Raw genomic sequence first — 21,128 nt, 5'->3', positions numbered from 1 at the left:
AGACAGGACCAAAGTGTGATCTGGTATGGCCATTCTTATGTTCTTATTTCTCTTGCTCATTAAAAATAAAATCTAAATTCTACAGATTTCTCATTTTATACTGTTCAAGTGTGCAATTTGCAATGAGAGCTGCTTGGGCCTACTCTGACATTTTTCTGATTGTTTCTTGAGGTCAAAGAATAAAGAAAAAATGCATTTAAAAAGAAAAAATATTTACCTTGTTGAACTGTAGGATGTCATTACCAGATCTAAGAACCCCAGAACAAAATTATTTAAATGGACTGTGCTCTTGCATTTCCCCATGGGTCCTTTGGGGTTTAATAGAGAAACAATAGGGAGGCAGTGTTAATGTGCACTTCTTCTCTTCTAGTTCTGTGAAATGTACAACTAGCAAAGTGTTGCAGACACAGCAGTGCCAGAGGCAAGCAACAGTGGTTCATTGCCTAGAGTGCTTAAGCGCCAATAAACACACCAGGGTGGAGAAGCAAACTACCAAATTTATTTGAGCTCAAATAAGGTGCCAGGGAGAAATAACAATCTCAGATCCTGCACACCTAAAAAAAGCAGTTTCTTCCTTTTATATCCCAGTTGTTTACTACAAAACTTTCTTGCTGACTAGCTGATTTCTTACTCCCCCCTCCTTTCCCATCCAGCTGCAGTATCTTCTCTCATTCAATCTTTTGACTTCCCCCTTCCTCCCCCCTCTCCGCTGCTGAGACATGTATACAGTATCTTAAAACAACCTTGAACATGCTCTAGCCTAGCTTCAATGTGTTACAGCAGAGAACTGGCTATTACAATCAAAAGCTAACTGCTAATACTACATTTTTGCAGCTATTAGTACATTAGGTTACACTAGGTTACACAAAGTGTTTAACATGGAGGAACATTGGTTCATTAAGACCTACAGCAGAAGGGCTTCATTGACACTTGTGGTCTATCACCTTTTTGAATTACCTAGGGTTATGCCAGAGTGACACCAACAAAAGGAAGGTGCTCAGTACTGGGAAATCGTTAGCAATTCATTCCTGGGAGGATGGCATCTGACAGACAGCCTGTATTCCTGCAAGTGCTGCAGCTGCCATCCCCCAGAGCGGTGGTTCTCAACCAGGGTATGGAGAGATCTTTTGGGAGTAAATCAACTCATCTAGATAGTTGTCTAGTTTTACAACAGGTTATGTAAACAGCACAGCACTAGCAAAGGCAAAACAAACTAAACATTTCATATGAGTTGTTTGTACTGTGCTATACTGTACACTGAAATGTAATTGTAAATAGCTATTCCAACTGATTTTAAAATATGGTAAAAAGGAGACAGTAAGCCCATTTCCCCCCAAAAGGGTACCTGTGACATGTTTTTATTTTTGTGTGTGCTTGTAAGCAAGTAGTGTTTTAAGGGAAGTAAAACTTCAGCACACAAGACGAATCAGACGCCTAAGAGGCCTAGAGAAGCCTGGCGAGGTTAAGAGCCAGTGCCGCAGAGCACTTCATGGGCGTGTTTGGCGCAAAGCTGGGCTGTGGCATGTGACGACCCAGGCCTCTTTGGCATCTGTTTATTCCCCTGCCCCTGGCACGTGGCACTTTGCTAGGCTGCCCCCGAGGCGCGCAGAGGTTGGGCGCTGAGAACGAGGCGAGGGGGCTCTTCGAAAGCGCCCCCCCCCGTGGGGGAGGGGCGTGGTAGGAGCCGGGCGTTAGGGTACCGCGTCATGACAATAGAGAGCAGACACCCCTGGCGTCCTGATTGCTCGCTGGGTGTCACGTGTCCGCTCTCAAACGCCGAGCCGAGCCGGCGGGGGGTCGCAGTGGCGGGTGGCGCTGGGCCCGGCGAGGAAGATGGCGGCGCCCGCCGGCTGGGCCTCGCTCTGTGAGAAGTTCCGCAGCTCGCTGAGTCTCTCCAACGTGGAGTCCAAGAAGGACCCGGAGAACGAGCCCTACCGCTCCAAGTACGGCGCCCGGGAGCTGCTGGAGGAGATCCGGCAGCTGCTGGGCTCCGAGGAGGCGGCCGAGGCCGAGGGCGCCCCCGCGGGGGAGGCGGCGGCGCTGCGGGCCGTGCGGCTGGCGGTGGTGGAGTACGAGCTGGGGGTGAATCACACCGACACCGAGGAGCTCTCTGCCGGCGAGGAGCACCTGCTGAAGTGCACCCGGCTGCTGGAGCGCCACCGCCTCTCCCGGGACTGCGTCTCGCTCTACATCCAGGCCCAGGTAGGGAGCGGCCGCCGCCCTGGGCACCCGTGCCGTGCCGTGCCGTGCCGAGGAGCGTCTGCCGCGGCGCAAGGCGGGCGCGCGCCTGTGGGCGGATGGCAACGCCCTGGCTTGACTCTCCTGGCGGGCGAGGGTTTGACTGAGTTGCTCTCGGTCCCACTGTGGTGACTTGTCGTGGACGGCGGCCAGCACCTCTGGGTAACGGGGGGCGGACTCGCTCTACACTCTGGGTGGTGGGAGTGACTCTGGGCGTGGGGTGTCTCCAATCGGTATGGAGCATCGTGCTATTTGGGACTTGAGGTAGGTTTGGGCAGATCCCCCATTTGCAGAGTTGAGGTGTCCCTGACCTTAAGCAGCGTAGCACCATAAACCTTGCCAGATCTGGGCCGGTGTTATTTGTGATGCTTAGGATGACATAAACGGTGTGAGTGGCGATAGGAGCTATTGAAATGCTGCAGTCTTAGGGCTGTGCTAGTTAATATTTAAACAGTGCTTTGAAAATGTAAAGTTGCTTTGCAAAATTGTGATGGGAATTTATGGTTGCAATTAATCTGTTTGCCTGCCCTTTAACGTTAGGGTAATATAATACCGTAGGTATATTACCCTATCCGAGTGAATAGAGTTTTGCAAATACTATTAATTTCCTTACAATAATTTCATTCTCCTCTGTGTATTCCCTTCAGAATAGTTATCAAATACATGTACATTCTTGGAGATGTTCCAGTCTTCACTCAATTTTTACATCTCCTAAAAGAAGCAGTAACATACTTAATCTTAAACATAATGACTATTCAGATGTCCTTAGGACAGCTGGCTGATTTAACCATAACAGGCAACCTAATAATAACTGTCTCCTTGTGAAGCCTTGCAAAATTATTATAATAGGGCAGGGGTGGCCAACCTGAGTCAGAAAGAGCTGAATTTACCAATGTACGTTGCCAAAGAGCCACAGTAATACATCATCAACCCCCCATCTGCTCCCCAGTGCCTCCCCACCTCCTCCTATCAGCTGTTGTGAGGAACTGGGAATGTTCTTAATGTTTTCTCTGAATACTGTGTTGGTGCCTCAGTGTCCCCATGGCAGTTCTTAAGTATCTTGCAGAGCAAGGGCCAGTGCACCTAAATGCCTGACCCTCTGTCTCCTAGCAACTGATGGCCTGGGCCTCTCCCCTGCAAAGGTGCCAGCTGAAGGTGTTGGAGACAAAGGGATCAGGTGACCTCCTGGCCCGGGAAAGGAGCTGTGCAGAGAGGAGGGGCTGGGACGGGTTGTTAGTCTGGAGCTGGCTGGGGTCGAGGAGTGGAGGGCAGATGTGGGGGGGTCTGGCTCACTGCCCCCCAGAATGGACCTGGCTGAGGGGTCTGGTTCGCTGTATCTGCAAGCTCTGTTTTAGACCCTGTTCCTGTCATCAAATAAACCTCTGTGTTACTGGCTGGCTGAGTCACGTCTGACTGCAAAGTGGGGGTGCAGGACCCGGTGGCTTCCCCAGGACCCCACTGAGGCGGGCTCGCTGTGGGAAGCAGCACGGAGGGGCAGAGGATGCTGAATGCTCCAAGGAGAGACCCAGGAGGTGAAGACATGTGAGCTTCTTGCCCTGAACAAGTCTGCTCCAAGGAAGAGGAGGCTCCCCGAAGTCCTGACTGGCTTGGTGGGGAGCAGTTCCAGAGCATCACCCGGGGACTCCGTGACAGCTGTTTCCCGAGAGTAGGAGGCTATATGGGGGAGGGGCGAGGAGCAAGGGCATGGCAGGCTCTGGGGAAGGGGCAGGGTCCTTGGGGAAGAGATCATAGAATCATAGACTTTCAGGTTTGGAAGGGATCTCAGGAGGTCATCTAGTTTAAGCCCCTGCTCAAAGCAGGACCAAGCTGCAACTGAATCATCCTAGCCAGGGCTTTGTCAAGCCTGACCTTAAAAACCTCTTGTAGAGTGGGGGCAGGGATTGGGGCAGAGCAGGGGGTTGAGCAGTGAGCACCCCCAGCACATTGGAAAGTTAGCATCTGCAGCTCCAGCCCTGGAATCGGTGCTTAGGTAAGGAGCCACATATTAACCTCTGAAGAGCTGTGTGCGGCTCCAGAGCCACAGGTTGGCCACCCCATAATAGGGAACAGTGGAGAGACTGTACATACTAGTCAGAAAAAATGACTAGAAGTAGTCAAGTGGGTTACCTGAAATTTTCAAGGTTGCATTTGTGTGTGATCACTGTCTTCCAGTGTGACAACTTGGGTAGGGCTCATACACAACACTATAAACCTGTCAATTAAAAGTTACAGGCTTATTCAGAAACCATTCAAAATGGGTTAGTGTCCCACCAGTAATTAAAAGGGTTGCCACTATGCAAGTTTACATCATGCCAGAGTTTAATTTTTATTGCCTTAGGCCAAGGATTCAGCTCTGCTTCTGAATTGACTTTTGTAAATGGTGCTTGTTTGTAACAGACAGGTGCTATCTTCTGGATACACTGTCGTTTTCCTGCTGTTTCAGACCTCTCTTTTTTTTGCTGTATCCAGAGCTATTTCCAATGCTATTAGAAGTTCTGTTGCCAGATGATGCTCTTGTTCCTAGCATTGGACAATGCATGCAAAATAACACAACTAGAAATCATGGTGTCTAACTGGGATTTTGCACCTAGGCTTCAGTCTCACAGGCTGTAACAAACCTTGAACATTTAAAAGAAGGCAACATAGATACTGCAGTGCAAGCAATAATAAAAAAAAAAAAAATGGGGAGGCCAGTTCTGTGAAGTGCTTTATGTGCTTTCTTTGTACTGACCTCTATTGTGTAAGCACTGGTACAGAGTTCGTTTTATCAGGTCAATTCCTGTGGCCCTGTCTCTGATTTGTGCTCTTCTGCATAGTGCCAGACGAGATGATTGATGTCTGATTTTGCCTGTTACACTGTACATCAAGTACCATAGACACAGTGTTTCTCTTCATGAGCACCACACAGTCTGGTGCTCCTAAAAAAAGGCCAGTGGGCCTTTTGAGTGGGCCAGTTGCAGAGGAAACTTGATAGAGTTCCACTTTTACCCCTCTTTAGTTGTATATTAAGACTTGCCTTTTCAAATGAGCAAATATAGAAACTAAATTAGTATGTGTCCAGCTTGGAATGTTTGTGAATGCTAAATCCTTAACGATACACTTGGAGAAACTCTTTGAAATTGGAGAGCCTCCAGAAGCGATGTAAAAAATGTTGCCATGTGAATTATCATGTTTTAGGTCTGAAACACCCGCCCCTTAACTTCCACTTCTTAATTTTTCTTCCCACCTTTGTATATTAGTGAAGATACTTATTTAAACATGTACTCATTCCTCGCTCAACTTCTCATCCTATTTTATCCAGCTTTGAAGTCATAATACTGAATTTCTAACTTCCTGGTCATTTTTATGATAACACTGATGTTATGACTTAATTGCAGGGTAAATCAGAAATAGAACTGTGAGAGAGATTGCGCATCTGTTTAAACACACACCTGAAATAAGAAGAAATACAGAAAATTACATGTTTATGTATGTTTGGGTCTTTATTTTCATGTTTGCTATAGTGTGATAAGGCATCTTTAAACAACTCAAGGTCATAACTATGGACCAGGTACTGCCTTTGGGGAGAAAGACATGTAACTCCATTGATTCAAATAGGTTGTGTGTGTTGGGGTGGAGTTTGGTTATGTTTAGAGAACTTTGCTGTTGGGAATGAGAAATACTGGAAAATAACTTTTTTTTTTTTTCTTTCTTCCTTCTACACTTATAGAACAATTTGGGTATCCTATGGTCTGAAAGAGGTGAAATTAAAACAGCACAGACTTACTTGGAATCTGCAGAAGCGTTGTATAATCAGTACATGAAAGAGGTACTGTTAACAGAGCTTATTTTATACATGCACTGCACTATTTATGTATTTGTGTTATGGCAGCACCTAGAGATGCCAGTCAGCACTGGGGATTATGCTGAGTGCTGTAGATGGCAAGAGATGCTCCTTGTCATGCAGATTGCATCTGGCAGAAGAACATCATTTTTAAGCCTTCGCATGCAGAGGCATTTCTTATTAAATATACATAGTGAATATTTTTTTCTGAAAAACATCTTTGTGAAGCATGAATTTCTGAGCTTCCTGCTGGCAGCGTACTGTGCTTCTGAAAAGTGACATAATGTGTATTGCTGGCACTATGAGGAACTGAGATCTGTGGTTCATGATCGTTTCAATGCTGGTTTAATAATCAGAAAATGAACTCTGCTTAAATACTAAAATAAGTAAAATATACAATGTTGTAAGTTTTTTTTTAAGCCAGAATTAAAACCAGCTGAAATCTAGCTTACACTAACTCTACTTAACTTCATACTGATAGTACTGCAAAACCATGAGACTTAAAATCATTCCTTTTAGTTAACAAGGAAAAGTTTTAATCTTAAATATTCCTAAACTATTTGCATCTATTTGCTGTGACAGTTTATAGCGCTGCATGCGTTTTAGCTTTCAGAAAGGTTCTTGTGTGTCTCAGGCAGTCTTGTTAATGATCAATCTAAGGGCATGTCTTCACTAGCCATGTTAAAGCACTGCCGTAGTACACTGAAATTCAGTGCATTGGGAGGCGGGGAAATCCCTCCAATTACAATTTAGCATTCACAAATTTTTGGCCTCTCTGTCTTTGTGAGGACTGAACTTTTTTTAAAATGTCTCCTGATTAATACCTGACACTTACTTATTTCTGGCATTGATGCTGTGTGCATTACAACCTGGATTCAATACTCCTGAGGGCATTCTGCGCCAAAAAAATTTAAAATTCTGCAAGTTTTATTTGTCAATAAATGTGGAGGCTCCAGCAGGGCAGTGGGGAGCACAGACCATTAGCTGCTCAAAGGTGGAAGATCACTCTGTAGCCTCCCCACCCCCGGGATACGGACTCAGCAGTGAGGCTGTACAAGATCCTGACACAGCACAAGGTCTGGACCTGTCCCAGAAACACCTTGGGGCCCTGCTCCTCTGTGCTAGGCCCACCAGGTGTGGGGCAGGCAGGCTCAGCCAGGCAGGATCCAAGTGTGAAGGGGCTCAGGGTGGGTGCATCCAGATGTGTGGTGAGAGGGTTCTGTGTGGGACAATCTGGGTGCAGGCAGTTCAGTGGGGGGTCTAGATGTGGGGGGGATCTGCATGCACAGGCTTAGGAGTGGGGTTTCAGGTGCAGGGATGTAGTGAGCTCAGTGGGAGGTGGTCTAGGGTGCAGGGATGGGGGTCTGGAGGCAGGGGGTCTGGGTTTGTGGGGCTCCAGATGAAGGGGTTGAGGTTTAGTGGGGTGGGGTTCAGGTATGGAGTGCTGGAGGGGTTCTGCATGTATGGGGTGAGGCTTGGCAGGAGTATTTGGGTATGGAAGGTCTGGACCCCATGCGTAGTAGTGCAGAATTCCCCCAGGAGTAATTCAAGGTTTTGACCATAAGCATAATCCTGAAGCATATGTTGGTTCTGTCCCTAATGTTAGAAACTGGATTGCTGTCTTTCTTTTCTTTTTAATTATATCCATGGAGCTTTTCTAATGTTTCTCTGAAAAGACTGAATTGAGATGGAATAATAGTCAGTTTGGAAAGATTTTGTGAGGTTAGTTTTAACATGCATTTAAAATTGGAGAAGATCTGTGCAGTTGTGGATTTACTGCCTGGTTGGTAGGGTCTGAGATTTGAATATTAAATACAACGTACAAAGAAATTTTTAAATCAAGTTTATTCACTTTTTTATGCTTTATGAAGTGCAAAAATGGTTTGAAAGCTTTCAAGTTTCTTGTGACAGAATTGGAGTTTTAAGGTTCTGTATCTTGGCTTCGGACAGCTTAACTAGTTTTAGTCAATAAGGGAAAAAGACCAGGAACTCTCAAGAGCAAAGGAGACCTGGCAGGATTAAAAGGGATCCCTCTCTCACAAGGAGAAGTAATTACTGAGAGGAGTGAGACAGAGACATGGGAACCTTGCTGGGATGTCTGAAGAAGCTAGGCCTGCGTAGGTCACTGTTACAGGATGGTAAGGCTTTTAAAGTAAGATAACAAACACTCTACACACATCTGTCTTAAAATGCTTTGTTCCTACAGCAAAATATATAATGTTTTGGTCGCCATTTACATTACTGATCAGACTCCCAAAGAGAAGAACCACAGGTGCTGAGACCAGTTGGACCTGCTCGCTTATCACGGTTGATTCAAAGGGTACTGTAGCCTGGGGCCTGGTCTAAGAGTGGGAGAATCATGGAACTCCATCCAGCATAGGTAAAGGTACGAGGCCTGAGATGTGAAGGGTGCACTTAGAGAGGGAAAAGAGCCAGTGCAGGTAGTCCTGTAACTTTTTAAACTTCAGAAATGTCACCATCTCCTGGAGTTTGCTGAAGAACTTGGGAGTCTCTGAGGGAGTGTATTATGAGCTCTTGCACCTCAGCTGAACTGGTGGGAATCTTTAATAAATACTTCTTTATTTAAAAAAAAGTTAGTTAGTTATTGATACTAAACAAATGTAACCCCAAAAAAAAAGCATTAAAAACAAATTGACTCTAAAAATCCTTTCCTCTCTGGGTTATTTAGCTTTAGCACTCTTGTTATGTCATCACTTCATTAGTTCTTCAATCGCTATCCTTTTCCAGGCTAGACAGAACCTGAATTAAAGACCAACAGAAAATAAATAAATTAATCTATATCAGAGTTGTTTTAATAAAGAAGCATGTAAAGACACAAGCCTGTTGCGCTGCGCCCCCCCCCCATTTGTGGGAGGGGAAAAGTAGCTACGTTACTCCCTCTCCCAGCCTCTGCCCCACTTCTCATGAAGAGTGTTTCTCTGAGCTGTTCCATCTTTCTCTGCAGAGTCTCTCCAGGAGGCAAAGGGAGGTGGATTGCCACAGAGAGAGTTCCATTCTGGCCATGTCTTCAGTTTACTTCTAAGTGTAAAGAACAGAACGACTTGAATGTGTCAATCTTGTTTTATGTTAATCTCATGAGTTTGATCCAGATTCCCTCTGCCTCATGGGATGTCTTGAGAATGTAGACAGACACAGCCTGTTACAGAAGTTCCTGCCTCCTGACATTATTCTCTTAGCTTGGCAGAGACCATGTGGCCCAACAAATAAGGTACTGAGCTTTGCATCTGGAGATTTGGGTTCTAGTTCCAGCTCTTCCACTGAGCTGTGGAGACCTTGGATAAGTCTTTTTGCCTCTGTGTTTGTTTTCGCACCTGTAACAGGAGGGTAGTGATATTTATCCTCCCTTGAAGAGAGAGGGATGAAAAATCCATGTAGGGCTAAGTACTGTTGTTACAGGAACATGTATCTGCTGTTCATTTTTGAAGTGATCAAGCAATAAGCTTGTAAACTACTAAGTACACTAATACAGCAAGTTGCACTACTAAACTGACCCCCGTGTTGAAAATGCTCATAATGTCATATAACACGTGACTGGCTAATATATTGGCATGCATAAAAACTTCCAGAATGGTAAGTGATATGAGGAAGCCATCTTGGAAAAATATCCACAGTCCTCAGCCCATGCCACCAGCAATTGAGGCACTATTTCATAAAAATCAGGCACATACATAGCTATGGAGCAAGTTAGGTGCAGACAGACAAAGTTGTGCCATAAACTGTATTGGCACAGGTATGGCCTAATTGTGCTAGCTATAACTGTGTCTGACAGCTGTCTTACAGCAAGGTGGAATGGACACAATGGCAAGATGCTGTATACAGGACCATAAACCCCAGAAATCATCTCCATAAAGAGAGTGAACAAAAACTAGTTAATGTAGAACAGAACTACATTTACTTCCCACACATCCTAAATATGTGTTTAAATCCATCTAAATCACTACTCAAAGCTATGACTTCCCCCTTTGAAAACCGGTGGAAGAGAGATGATTTCCTCTTTGGTTCAGTCTCTTCAGGAAGCATGGTGTCTCTTTGGAATGAATGTTTTTTGTTGTTCTCTAAACCTAATAAACTGAAATTGATACATCAATGGAGTTTTTCTTTAAAATAAATTGCACTTTATCTGTGGTCATGCAGCTAGATTTGTGTGGTATCCTTTCACTTTTTGCCTCTTTCTTGTCCTTGTATAGAAGAGTAGGGACCTGAAATAGCAACTGCTGTGAACTGCACCTTGTTAGAAATGGCATGCTATATGGGGATTTGATATGCTGTGGACCTCAAGCTTTCCTGGGCCCCAGGGAGTGTGTAACCCAACTAACACAGTGTGTTCATTTATTCCCTTCTAGTGGCTAGACCACATACAGAGATTTTTGAGTCTGTTGCCTCCATGTTAACAGGGTGATGTGCTGTAGCTTAAACAGTAGAGACTCATGCTTCTAAGGCTTCTCTAAACACAAATGCTGTATTGCTTTAAGTATACCAGTATAATATAAAGTGAAAAACCTCCTCTAGTTGGACACAGTATCGGCAGAAAGGTGCTTTAGACCAGTGTAACTTTTCCCATATGTGAAGAGGAACAAGATATACTGGAATAAAGCACCCTTATACCTGTATACCATGACTTGTACCAGTATAACTATTTCGATTTAAAAAAAAATAATAAAAATTCCTAGCCAAAATAGTTTTACCATTTCAAAAACAGTGTGTGGGCTGGCCTTAGATCAAGAGATTGTTCATGGGGAATGAACCTGTAATCCCTCCAGGGACAATGTTATGCTTTCACACATGAGTGACATTGCTCTCACAAAGTAGTTCATTGACTTCTGTGTGACTGCTCCTGATTAAAGCTACTCACATGTGTAAATGTTAGCAGGATCAGACCTCCATGATAGGGTCTGCTTGGCATTTTCTATGTCTATACTGCAGGAAATATTGTGAAGGATACTTGTGTATGTGTGCTGGTAGTGTATCTTGGTAAATGAATTCTTTATTTGATATTTGTTGACATATTTAATAACTTCATGAGATCAGTATGAATCCAGAGTAAATTAGTTTGTCGCAATGTAATATTCTAAAAAATATACATAGTAGTTGTATATGAGTAAAGCAGTTTTATAACACAGTAGAAAAAGTGAGGCATACTTTTTGCCTTTTTTCTAAAAACATCTCATGGACTTCAGGAAATCACATTAAATGTAACATTCAGAAGTTCTGTGGAAAATCAACAGTCTCATGTTGAATTTGGGATTGCAAAACTGCAAATAAATGCTTACCAATCTTTATGGTCTTGCATTGTGTGTTTCACACTGCAGCCAGCAGAGGGAGTACAATATCACCAAATAAGGTATAGGTTGTGTGTTGGATATACTGCTTATTCTTTTTCAGAATGGGAACCCTCCCCTTGATCCCAACGAACACTTCATGGCTGAAGAAGAAAAACTTACAGATCAAGAGAGATCAAAAAGGTGGGTGCTGACTAGAGCATACATTTGAAATGAGTGTGTGATGGCTGTTTTTAAAAACAAATCTAAAGTAAGACCCAAATTGTCTTCCCAGATTTGAAAAGGCCTATACCCATACGTTATATTATCTGGCCCAAGTCTACCAACACCTGGAAATGATTGAAAAGGCTGCCCAGTATTGCCATACCACCCTTAAACGACAGCTTGAGTACAGTGGCTACTATCCAGTAGAATGGGCTCTGAATGCTGCTACCTTGTCACAATATTATCTCACTAAGGTAACCCTTTAAATGTTCTCTGTTGTGGTTCTGACTTATTAATCTGCAGTCAGAAAAAGTAACTACAAAGTCAGAGTTGCCGTTTCAGTAGCTCATCGTGATATGGTGCCTGTTGGATTTTAAAATGCCCTCCTTTAAACACACAAATAGTCCTCAGATGTCAAACATCTGTCTTAAGGGAGTGCAGTGGTTCCACTTCCCATGGTAGCATGTTGCCGAAAGTGAGCAGGGGGTAAACTGAAGAACTAAAGTGCAAGGTGGCACAGTAGTACAAATAATTATTAATAATAATGACGGTGGTTTGTGATATGGTGCTTATAAGGTTTTTTTAAAAGGTGAAACATAAGGGGAAATAATTATTTTTAAATAACCTACTACTAGTACTTAGTTCTTATCTAACCAAAGCAAAAAAATTCAGGTTTGAGTCTTAATTGTTCTTGGATATTTTAGCATGTGCACAAAACTTGCTGAAGGTTGTGAGAGCACTAGAACAAATCATATAATGGATGCTGTGTTTGCCTCTAAAGTCTCTGCACTTTCACTAAACAACTCACTGATTTGTGAAGTACTTTTGTTTTTGAGACCTTTCATACTCCAGACAACTCAAATTCTCATGTGTTCTGTAAAACAGTTTGGTGCTTTGGAGACTTTTGCAATACCACTCAGTTAAAAATAGAGTTTCAGTAGTAACTTGTCACTCCTGTACCTTTTGAGGAGATAAATTGAAGGAATTAACCATCAAGTAAAGTACTACTCAATGTGAGTAAGGGAATCAGGCTCTGACTCATAATGTATACTCAGTCTGTGTTCAGCTCGGGGCTGTGTTATGCTTTACAACACAGTGTTTACCACAGACCTCAGGAAGTGACAGTAGCATAGGTCAGAGCAGCGTGGAAAGAATTTATAATGTTCGTGCTTCAGTCCTGCTATAAAAGGCAGTGACTACCTCTGTAGGGGTTGTTGGTTGAGGTGGGATACTTGGTGGGAAGGTGCTATATTCCATAGTAGATGTGTAAAATCATCTTTCCTTTTGAATTGTACAGTATTACACCTATATTTTTCTAGTATCCAAAGGAAAATGCCCGTGGACCTCTCAGTTCTGCAATTTCCCCATCTTCACATGTCCTAATTATACAAATTGAGGGACTTAGTTAAGTCTAAAGTAGCAGCTCATTGGCTGTTTTGTACCTATGATGGAACACTGCTCTTTCTCTTCCCTACAGCAATGCTTTATGGAGTCTCGACACTGTTTAGCAGCTGCCAATGTCATCTTTAGTCAAGCTGGACAGGTTCCTTCTTCAGAGGACAGTAAGATTTTTGTTTTAATGGTAGTTAGCTTCAATCAAGTAGCTTTGAATAAGCATTGTTAGTATGGATGTTAATGCTCTTATGCTCATCAGTTGAGAGCTGTAATAGTAGTTCCAGTTCCTTTTAAGAGAATTAATTCTTTCCTTATACCAGTACTACTATTAAACCAAGATTTTAAGTTGCACGCACAACAGTTCTTAAGATTTGGTATGTATAAACGCCTTGAGAAAAGCTCATATACTTATTGCTGCTTATTCAGGAATTTCACCAGAGTCAGGTGATACTTTAGTGGGTTGTGTTTTGTAAAATTGATGGATGTTAAAAGTTGCCAGGAGGATGGGGGAAAAAACACTGGGGCAGGTCTAAAATGTGAACATCTCCACCAGGGCCGGCTCCAGGCCACAGTGCGCCAAGCGCTTGCTTGGGGCGGCATGCCATAGGGGGCGCTCTGCCGGTTGCCAGGAGGGCGGCAGGGGGCTCCGGTGGACCTGCTGCAGGTGTGCCTGCAGAGGGTCTGCTGGTCCCGCCGCTCCGGCGGAGCATCCGCAGGCGTACCTGCGAGAGGTCCACTGGAGCCGTGGGACTGGCGAGCGGCACCCCCCGCAGCATGCCGCTGTGCTTGGGACGGCAAAATTGCTAGAGCCAGCCCTGATCTTCACCCAGATGTTTTCAGGAGCATGGGGGGAAATTTCTCACCCTTAAATTTTTTTTTAAAAAATTATTGCTCTCACATTTACAATAGTGAATAATCTGTTTAGAGCAATCCCTAAATGCAAACTGTTAAAATGAATCTGATGCGAGAAGACATTTCCTAAGAATAGGCTTAAAATGAAGACTTCAACAGTAAAGCAGTTCCATGTAAAACACCCTACAATTTGTCACTTGACATGATACAATCTCATTAAATGGTAGTTATGAAGTTTTGTATTGGTGTAATGAAATAAACAACTCTTAAATCAAGAAAATCAAGTGGAAAAGATCGTACCCTCCTAAAGAGTCAGCCATACTTCTGAGGGTCAGGATCACATGACTATAGCTGTGCTACTTGAAACATCCTACTTCTCCATTACTTCCTGTAAAACAGTAAGTTTTTGTTTGCACATCTTCAGCACAGCCCTGGGTGTTTGAAAGTCTTGGAAAACTGAAAGCTTCAGATAAATGGAGCTTTAGACTCATTGCAGATTGTGCTAGCATTCAAAAGGGCTGCATTTTTGGATTCCCCAAACCTGCTGTTGCTGCAATGAATGTTAGCTAGTTTTAAAGGGTTCATGCTAATTGGAATGTAGTCTCCTAAATCCAACTGGCATTGTTATTCAGGGGTAAAATACAGCTGAAGGGAACATAGCCAAGCTTTCTTTAACCAGAGTTCAGTCAGCTGGGTTGCACAATGTATAAATGTCATCACTTATGACATTTTTTTGGAAACTTGAAAATGGACAAAAACCTGTATAGAGTCACCTATTATATCTCATCTAGCCAATTTAACTACATTTTTAGGAGGCAGGCTGTGCAAGAGCCATTTTAGATAAGGAAACCCAAGACTTGATGAAATAACTGGGTTGTGCTAATTGTAGAAGTCTGTCAAGACATCTTAGAATAAATATGAAATATTTGACAGCTGTGAATTCACACATCTAGATTGCCATGATCACTTGATTGTGTTACTGTCTGGATGACTAGGGTGACATTGGGGTCAGAAATGTGGTATGCTTTCACCAAGGAAGCCACCCAGAGACTCTAGCCAGTAGTAGAAGCAGCCAAAGCTGGAACTGCTGCATTGTGGCAGGGAGGGGTAAAATGGGACCCAGCCAGAGCCACCTTTCCTTCCCAGAACCTTGCAGTATCCAGAACTGTGCAGGGGAGGCCACACGTTCACACTCTGGGGCCTGCATCTCTCCTACTGTCCTGTGGGTTGCAGAAAGGAGACTCCATCTGGTAGGAACCAAAGAAGGGATCTTTGAACATTGAGAATTCTACAGTTGTGACTGGACTTCCTCTGCTCTGTGCTGATTGACTCCCACTCTCAGTCTTTTCACTTGAGCTTCATTCCACACTTGATGTCTTACCTTCTTTTCCCCCTTCCCTTCATGCTTATCTCCTCCAAACTAAACCTTCCCCCTCAGAGAAATAGTTCCACTATAATAACATGATGTTTGCTGCTGTTCACTCTGCTTGTGTGTCAGACCCTTTCCTCCACCCTAAAAAAACCAACGAGGAGTCCACCCTAAGTCTGTCTTGTTTGTTTAGATTGTTTGCTCTTCAGGGCAGGGGCTGTTGTCTACTCTGTGTTTGTACAGTACCGAGCACAATGGGGACCCTTTTCTTGGCTGTCCCTTAGTCACTATAATAAACACGATTACATAGTAACAGAGAAGTATATGGGCAGTGATGGTCTCCACTTCCAGCACAGGACTGAGAGTTTAGAGACAAGGGTCCTCTTTCCAACTCTGCCAAAATCTTCCTGTGTGACTGGGCAAATTGCTTAACCGCCCTGTGCCTCAGTTTCTCATCTGTTAAATAGGAATACAGAAGGATACTTCTGTCACATAGATGAGGAGGCTGATGACTTGAGATCATTGGATGGAAGATGCTATAGAAGTGCAAAGTGATATTTATTACAGCATGCTGGAAATTCCTCCTATTTAAATTCTTTCTCTTCCCTTCCTCTTTAAGTTTTTTTAATATCCTGAGCCACTGTACTATGAAAATCATCATATGGAAAATTCTGGGATCTAAAACATGGGAATAAGTTCCACTGACTCAGATTTTCAAGCTATGAAATGCGTATGAAATGGCTGCAATTCATCAAATCTCTTTTAAAGGAGAAAAGGTTGATTTGGTCAGTAAGGGTCTAGAGTTACTTCACCTTAGTACTTGCTAATAAGAACATCTGCTTAAAGAACAGACCCCCGCAAGCATGTGAATGGAACATATCTAAATTCTGTTAGTAAAACAAAGCCCAAACCATCCACTGTGTACAGTGCAGGGATTCTTAAACTAACAAACAAATGGAGGTCACTTTGAGGCTATTGAGAATTCTCTTCTCCAACTCTTTCCCGCCCCCCAACCAAAATGTGAATGTCGTGCCTGTGAAAGGTACTAACTTAACGGCAGTGGAGACTGAAGCATCCTTTGTATCCAGAGAACAAGAATGGCAGTGTCAGCAGTTGAAGCTTCCCCACACTGGCCCACTAATTTGTCTGCTTCCCCTAGAAGTGATTGGATAGTTCAGTTTTAACGTCCATTCAATCTTTGGTCCCTGTGTTCAAACGTCAACAGTGTTGCAAATTGTGATTGTGGTGGGGAACTTGGAGAGGAGGAGAGAGTAAGAGTTTGTGCGCTAGCAAGTCTTCTTGTTCCTATACTTTGGATTGGCCACAGACTCTGCTTCCTCAATTTGACACTCTCTATTTCACTAGAATTCTTAGGGCCGTTGCAAGAGCAAACTGTGTGTTAATCATGCTAGAGAGCAGCTTTGCTGTAATAGTTATTTTCGAAGGGCAGATGGGCTCTCACTTTAGAACAGAAAACAAATCTCTTTATTATGCTCTGGAAAAACTCCAAGACCAGGTGGTCTTCCTGTTACATATCTAAACTATTTTTAAAGGCAATACTTGATAGATCCACAGCAATCTAGCTTCTGAGTCTGCTAGGGTTAGGGATTACAACCTTTGCACTCTTAAAACTGAATGGAAAGACAGAAAAATATCCCGATGAACGTAAATGATCATTCTTTCTTTTAATGTAACATTTGACCTGGAATACTTCACTGCTTTTATTTGATATGTGTATTTATCAGATGAAACAGAACAAGACCAACAGGATCTTCGACAGAGAAAAGCTGAAATTGCAAGATGTTGGATTAAGTACTGCTTGACTCTTTTGCAGAGTGCTCGGAAATCACTTGAGGTAATCAACGATTACTTTTAAACAACTGTGAACAGAATCAACAAAAACTTTGTTTATGAATAACTTCACTACCAGTCATTAAGGATACACAATTGTACAACCAGTAATCAAGACAAATACTTGAACTCTAAGCTGTACATGTTCTAAAAACTAACTCTTGAATAAAGCTGTTATGTTACTAATAAGTATGGAGACAGGATCAGAAACAAGCTCTTTGCTTAGCCCTGCCGGTTGATTGATGGAACATAGCAACTTTACAAGTCTCCCTGATCTTCATCCACCAAGTCTCATTCTTAGGCTTTAATTCAGCAGAGCGCGCAAGTATTTGTTTGAGGCCTTGTCTACACTACAAAGGTTATTTTTGGCAAAAGCTGACTTTTGCCTACAAAATGGGAGGTCATACACACTAAAAAGCTATTTTTGGTGGCAAAACTCTGGTGTTTTGCTGACAAAACAAAACCACCTCAACAAGAGAACTAAAACTTTTTGCGGCAGAGTTAAAGCGAGAGTGTAGACACTGCTGTTCGTTTTGTCCACATAACTGGTTTCCACCAGTATATCACAATGCCTGCCCTGACTGCTCTGCTCAGTGTTTTGATCTCTGCTGCCCAGCAGGCATGTGCTGCTCCTTTTGTGGAACAAAGAGCAAATCATTAACGTGGAATGCGTCTGTCTGCCCTGTACTAAGAACACCCTGTCAGGCAGGCTGCTGCTGGGGAACAAGGATGGGGGAAAGGGACAGCTGTGCTGCTTTGACATTCCTTCAGCATGTAGAGCTCACAGAGCGGATCAGGATGCTGCTCCCAGCAGCTGTGGAGGCTTTGGGAGAACTCGGGGGAATCACAGAATCGCAAGGCAGGCAGAGTGGGCTGCTTCTGGAGAGACTACTGTGCAGAGCAGAGCCGGGGGCTGACATGGAAGAGGTGTTTCTCCCTTCCTCCCCACCTGCCGCAGGATAGGTTGGTCAGCCTGCTGTCTCTCCTGCCCCAGACGCACCACTCTCCTCTCCTTCCCCCCCACACACTTCAGTTGAAAAAGTGTCTGACAATCTACTAGGATGCCCCTGGAACAATGGGATTGAGAAACATGTATTATGTGATGCTGTACCTGCCCCATGAGTCATTGCAGACCCTTCCCAAAGCACCATGCAGCCAATTGCACTGTGGGATAGCTACCCACTGTGCACTGCTCTCTGTCAATGCAAGAGCTGTTAGTGTGGATGCGCTCTGCTAATGTAAGCTAGTGTGGACATGCAACAGTGGTTTTATTTAAAGTGCTTTAATTAAAGCGGCATAACTTTTTTGCTGACAAAACTTTTTGTATGTCTGCACTACCTGCCAGATGGGCAGGTAGCAATCGATCCCCGATCGTTCTCCCATCGACCTGCTGAACTCCAGCAGAGCGAGAGGCTGAAGCAAAGTCGACGGGGAGCCGCGACCGTCGATCCAGCACCGCAAGGACGCAAAGTATTTTTAATTCAATCTAAGATACATCGACTTCAGCTACGCTATTCTTGTAGCTGAAATTGTGTATCTTAGCTCGATTTTGCCCCCCCCCCAATGTAAACCAGGCCATAGTATTGCAGACAAGGAGGAAATGTAAGCATGTGGGCAATGTGATCCTTATTCAGCACTTAAGAATTCAAATACTTCCATTGACTTCCAATGGACTATACAGTGCTTGTTAAGAAAGTGCTGAAAGTACTTTGAATTGAGGCCTTAAAGCGCTCCAGCTCCAATGCGTGTCTGGATCCAAAAACCCCGTGGGGTAGAGAGATACTTCTGAAATATCTATGTTAAATAAATCTCATGCACTACAGAGGTAAGATCATAATTTAAGTTTAGTGAGCATAAGTTTTAATATGCTAGCATGCCCACTCTCTTGTCTTGCTGCTGCAAACTTCTGTTTGTATTGAAGACTGTAATTAAAAGGAGCTTCAATGCATATTATTCTCTGTAGCCACATGTATTTTAAACTAACTTGCTCTGTCATTTTTAGGATAACATCGGAGAATTGGATCCAGACAGGCAATCAGAGCTTAAAGCCCAAAGGAAAAAAGAGGAAGACGAAAAAGAGAAGGGCAGAAAGAAAGCTGTCCTCTTTGGAACCAGTGATCTATGTGACTCTATATTAGCCACAGAAGAGAAAGTGAGCTGTATATGTCCTTTAGATTTTCAAGAAGCCAGAGAAGTCTTCCTAGTGGGTCAGAATTATGTTCACGAAGCAAAAGAGTTCTTTCAGTTTGATGGCTATGTTACTGACCATATTGAGATTGTTCAGGACCACAGTGCCTTGTTTAAGGTGCTTGCTTTCTTTGAAGAAGATTATGAGAGACGCTGCAAGATGCACAAGCGTAGAATAGATATGCTGGAGCCCATGTACGTGGATTTGAATCCACAGTATTACCTGCTGATCAGTAGGCAGCTTCAGTTTGAATTAGCGGACACGTATTATGAGATGATGGATTTAAAGGTAGCTATTGGTAACAGGCTAGAGGAACTCGACTCACATACTAGAAAAAAAATAAATTCTCTGGCTCAATTAGCTGTCAAGTACTATGAACTCTTCTTAGATTCTTTGAGGAACCCAGATAAGATATTTCCTGAAAAACTTGAGGATGATGTTCTTCGCCCTGCAATGGTGGCCAAATTTCACATTGCACGATTATATGGCAAGCTTATTACTTCTGATGGCAAGAAACAATTGGAGAATATGCAGACCTCATTGGAATATTACACATTTCTAGTAGACTATTGTGAGAAGCATCCAGAAGCTGTCCAGGCCATAGAAACGGAACTAGAACTCAGTAAAGAAATGGTCGGTCTGCTTCCAACAAGAATGGAGAGGCTGAAAGCCAAACTGTCTCCGTTCAGTTAAACCCTTGTCTTCAGTGAATGGAAATGTGCAATATTAAAATGATCTCTGTCAAACATACTTTGGGACAGTTTCCATACCTTGTTGTTGCCCTTAGCATTCAGATGTCTGCAGCTATAAGATCCAATTTTGGTAGGCACCATAGAACCTTTTTAAAATTGAGAACTGTCTAGTTTAGTTCCTCACCCATGTTAATGGTATAAACTCTAAATGTAAAGTGAATGTCCATTTGATGACTTGTATTGCATGCTCTTTGTGTAAATACAAAACCTTCCTGCCTTACTTTCTTCCTCCAGTAGATCATTCAATTTCTAAATGTACTTAAGATGTTTCTTTTAAGAGAACCTTTTGGGTAGCCTGACTGGTCCTAGAAACCTTTTCTAAGAATCAGACTTTAGGCATGCAGTCTGTCTACTACACAGGATTTTAGTTTTTTCCAACCCATGCTCCCAAGAGTATCCATATAGAAAGGAGCCTTATCATAATTGTGTCCTGTATTTATTTTGTGTGTTGCGAAGTGACTTTTGTTGCAATTAATCAGAGACCTATTAGAGGCTCAATAAATGGACTTGCTTTACTAAACTTTTTCACCGAGTCCTGATGATTTAATTTTTGTTTTTTAAGACCTGATTAACAGTAGAATCCTGTCCCACTTTTTGCAAGAAACTAAAATATTTCAAGTTTTAACTAGCTGTAAAACTCTATAATCCTATATGACTTTTAGCAGTTGTACCAATAGACAGGCACCAACATATCCAGAACAGGAAAATAAGAAATAAATGATCAAATACACCATGAAAGGTGTGCTGGTTCTATGCCACCTCAGGAGATTCACAGGGCACGGCGCATCCCTCTATTTCAATGATCTCCAACTGCCAGAACAGCATTTTGACTAACTAGGCATAAGTTACAGCATTGCAATAGCTGTTCTAATGTTTATAAAAGGCTTGCCTGGGTCTGAGCTGGCCCAGGGTTGAAAGAGTATAAAGGTGTCTTATAAACTGCCTTTGTCTATTCCAGTGTTGCACTGAGAAGAGTTTGTTTTTCCCTGGATTGGAAGTTCTGGCGTAGTATGTGTAAAATGAATATAGCCAGCAGATATCAACTAGTGCCTCAAGTAAAGACAACCGGTAGATAGTGTACCATCCTGAAAACCATTCTTCCCTAGACGAGAAGCAGCTAGTTGTGCCAAGATGCATAAAATACTCATAGCTGAGG

The 21,128-nt window shown here is 43.2% G+C and overlaps 1 protein-coding gene across 1 annotated transcript; it reads left to right on the top strand.

The window, feature by feature from the left end:
- The first annotated feature begins 1,638 nt into the window (after positions 1 to 1,638).
- KIFBP (kinesin family binding protein) lies at positions 1,639 to 20,496 on the top strand. The gene is made up of 7 exons (XM_030569003.1): positions 1,639 to 2,202; positions 5,948 to 6,046; positions 11,465 to 11,544; positions 11,636 to 11,819; positions 13,043 to 13,127; positions 16,927 to 17,036; positions 19,035 to 20,496. The coding sequence occupies exons 1-7, from the start codon at positions 1,834 to 1,836 to the stop codon at positions 19,911 to 19,913; spliced, it is 1,806 nt and encodes a 601-aa protein (XP_030424863.1). The 5' UTR covers positions 1,639 to 1,833; the 3' UTR covers positions 19,914 to 20,496.
- Positions 20,497 to 21,128: the final 632 nt, after the last annotated feature.

Source organism: Gopherus evgoodei, chromosome 7 (genome assembly GCF_007399415.2).
Source record: "Gopherus evgoodei ecotype Sinaloan lineage chromosome 7, rGopEvg1_v1.p, whole genome shotgun sequence".
NCBI classification, from domain to species: domain Eukaryota; kingdom Metazoa; phylum Chordata; order Testudines; family Testudinidae; genus Gopherus; species Gopherus evgoodei.
This window is presented reverse-complemented; position numbering and strand designations above follow the sequence as displayed.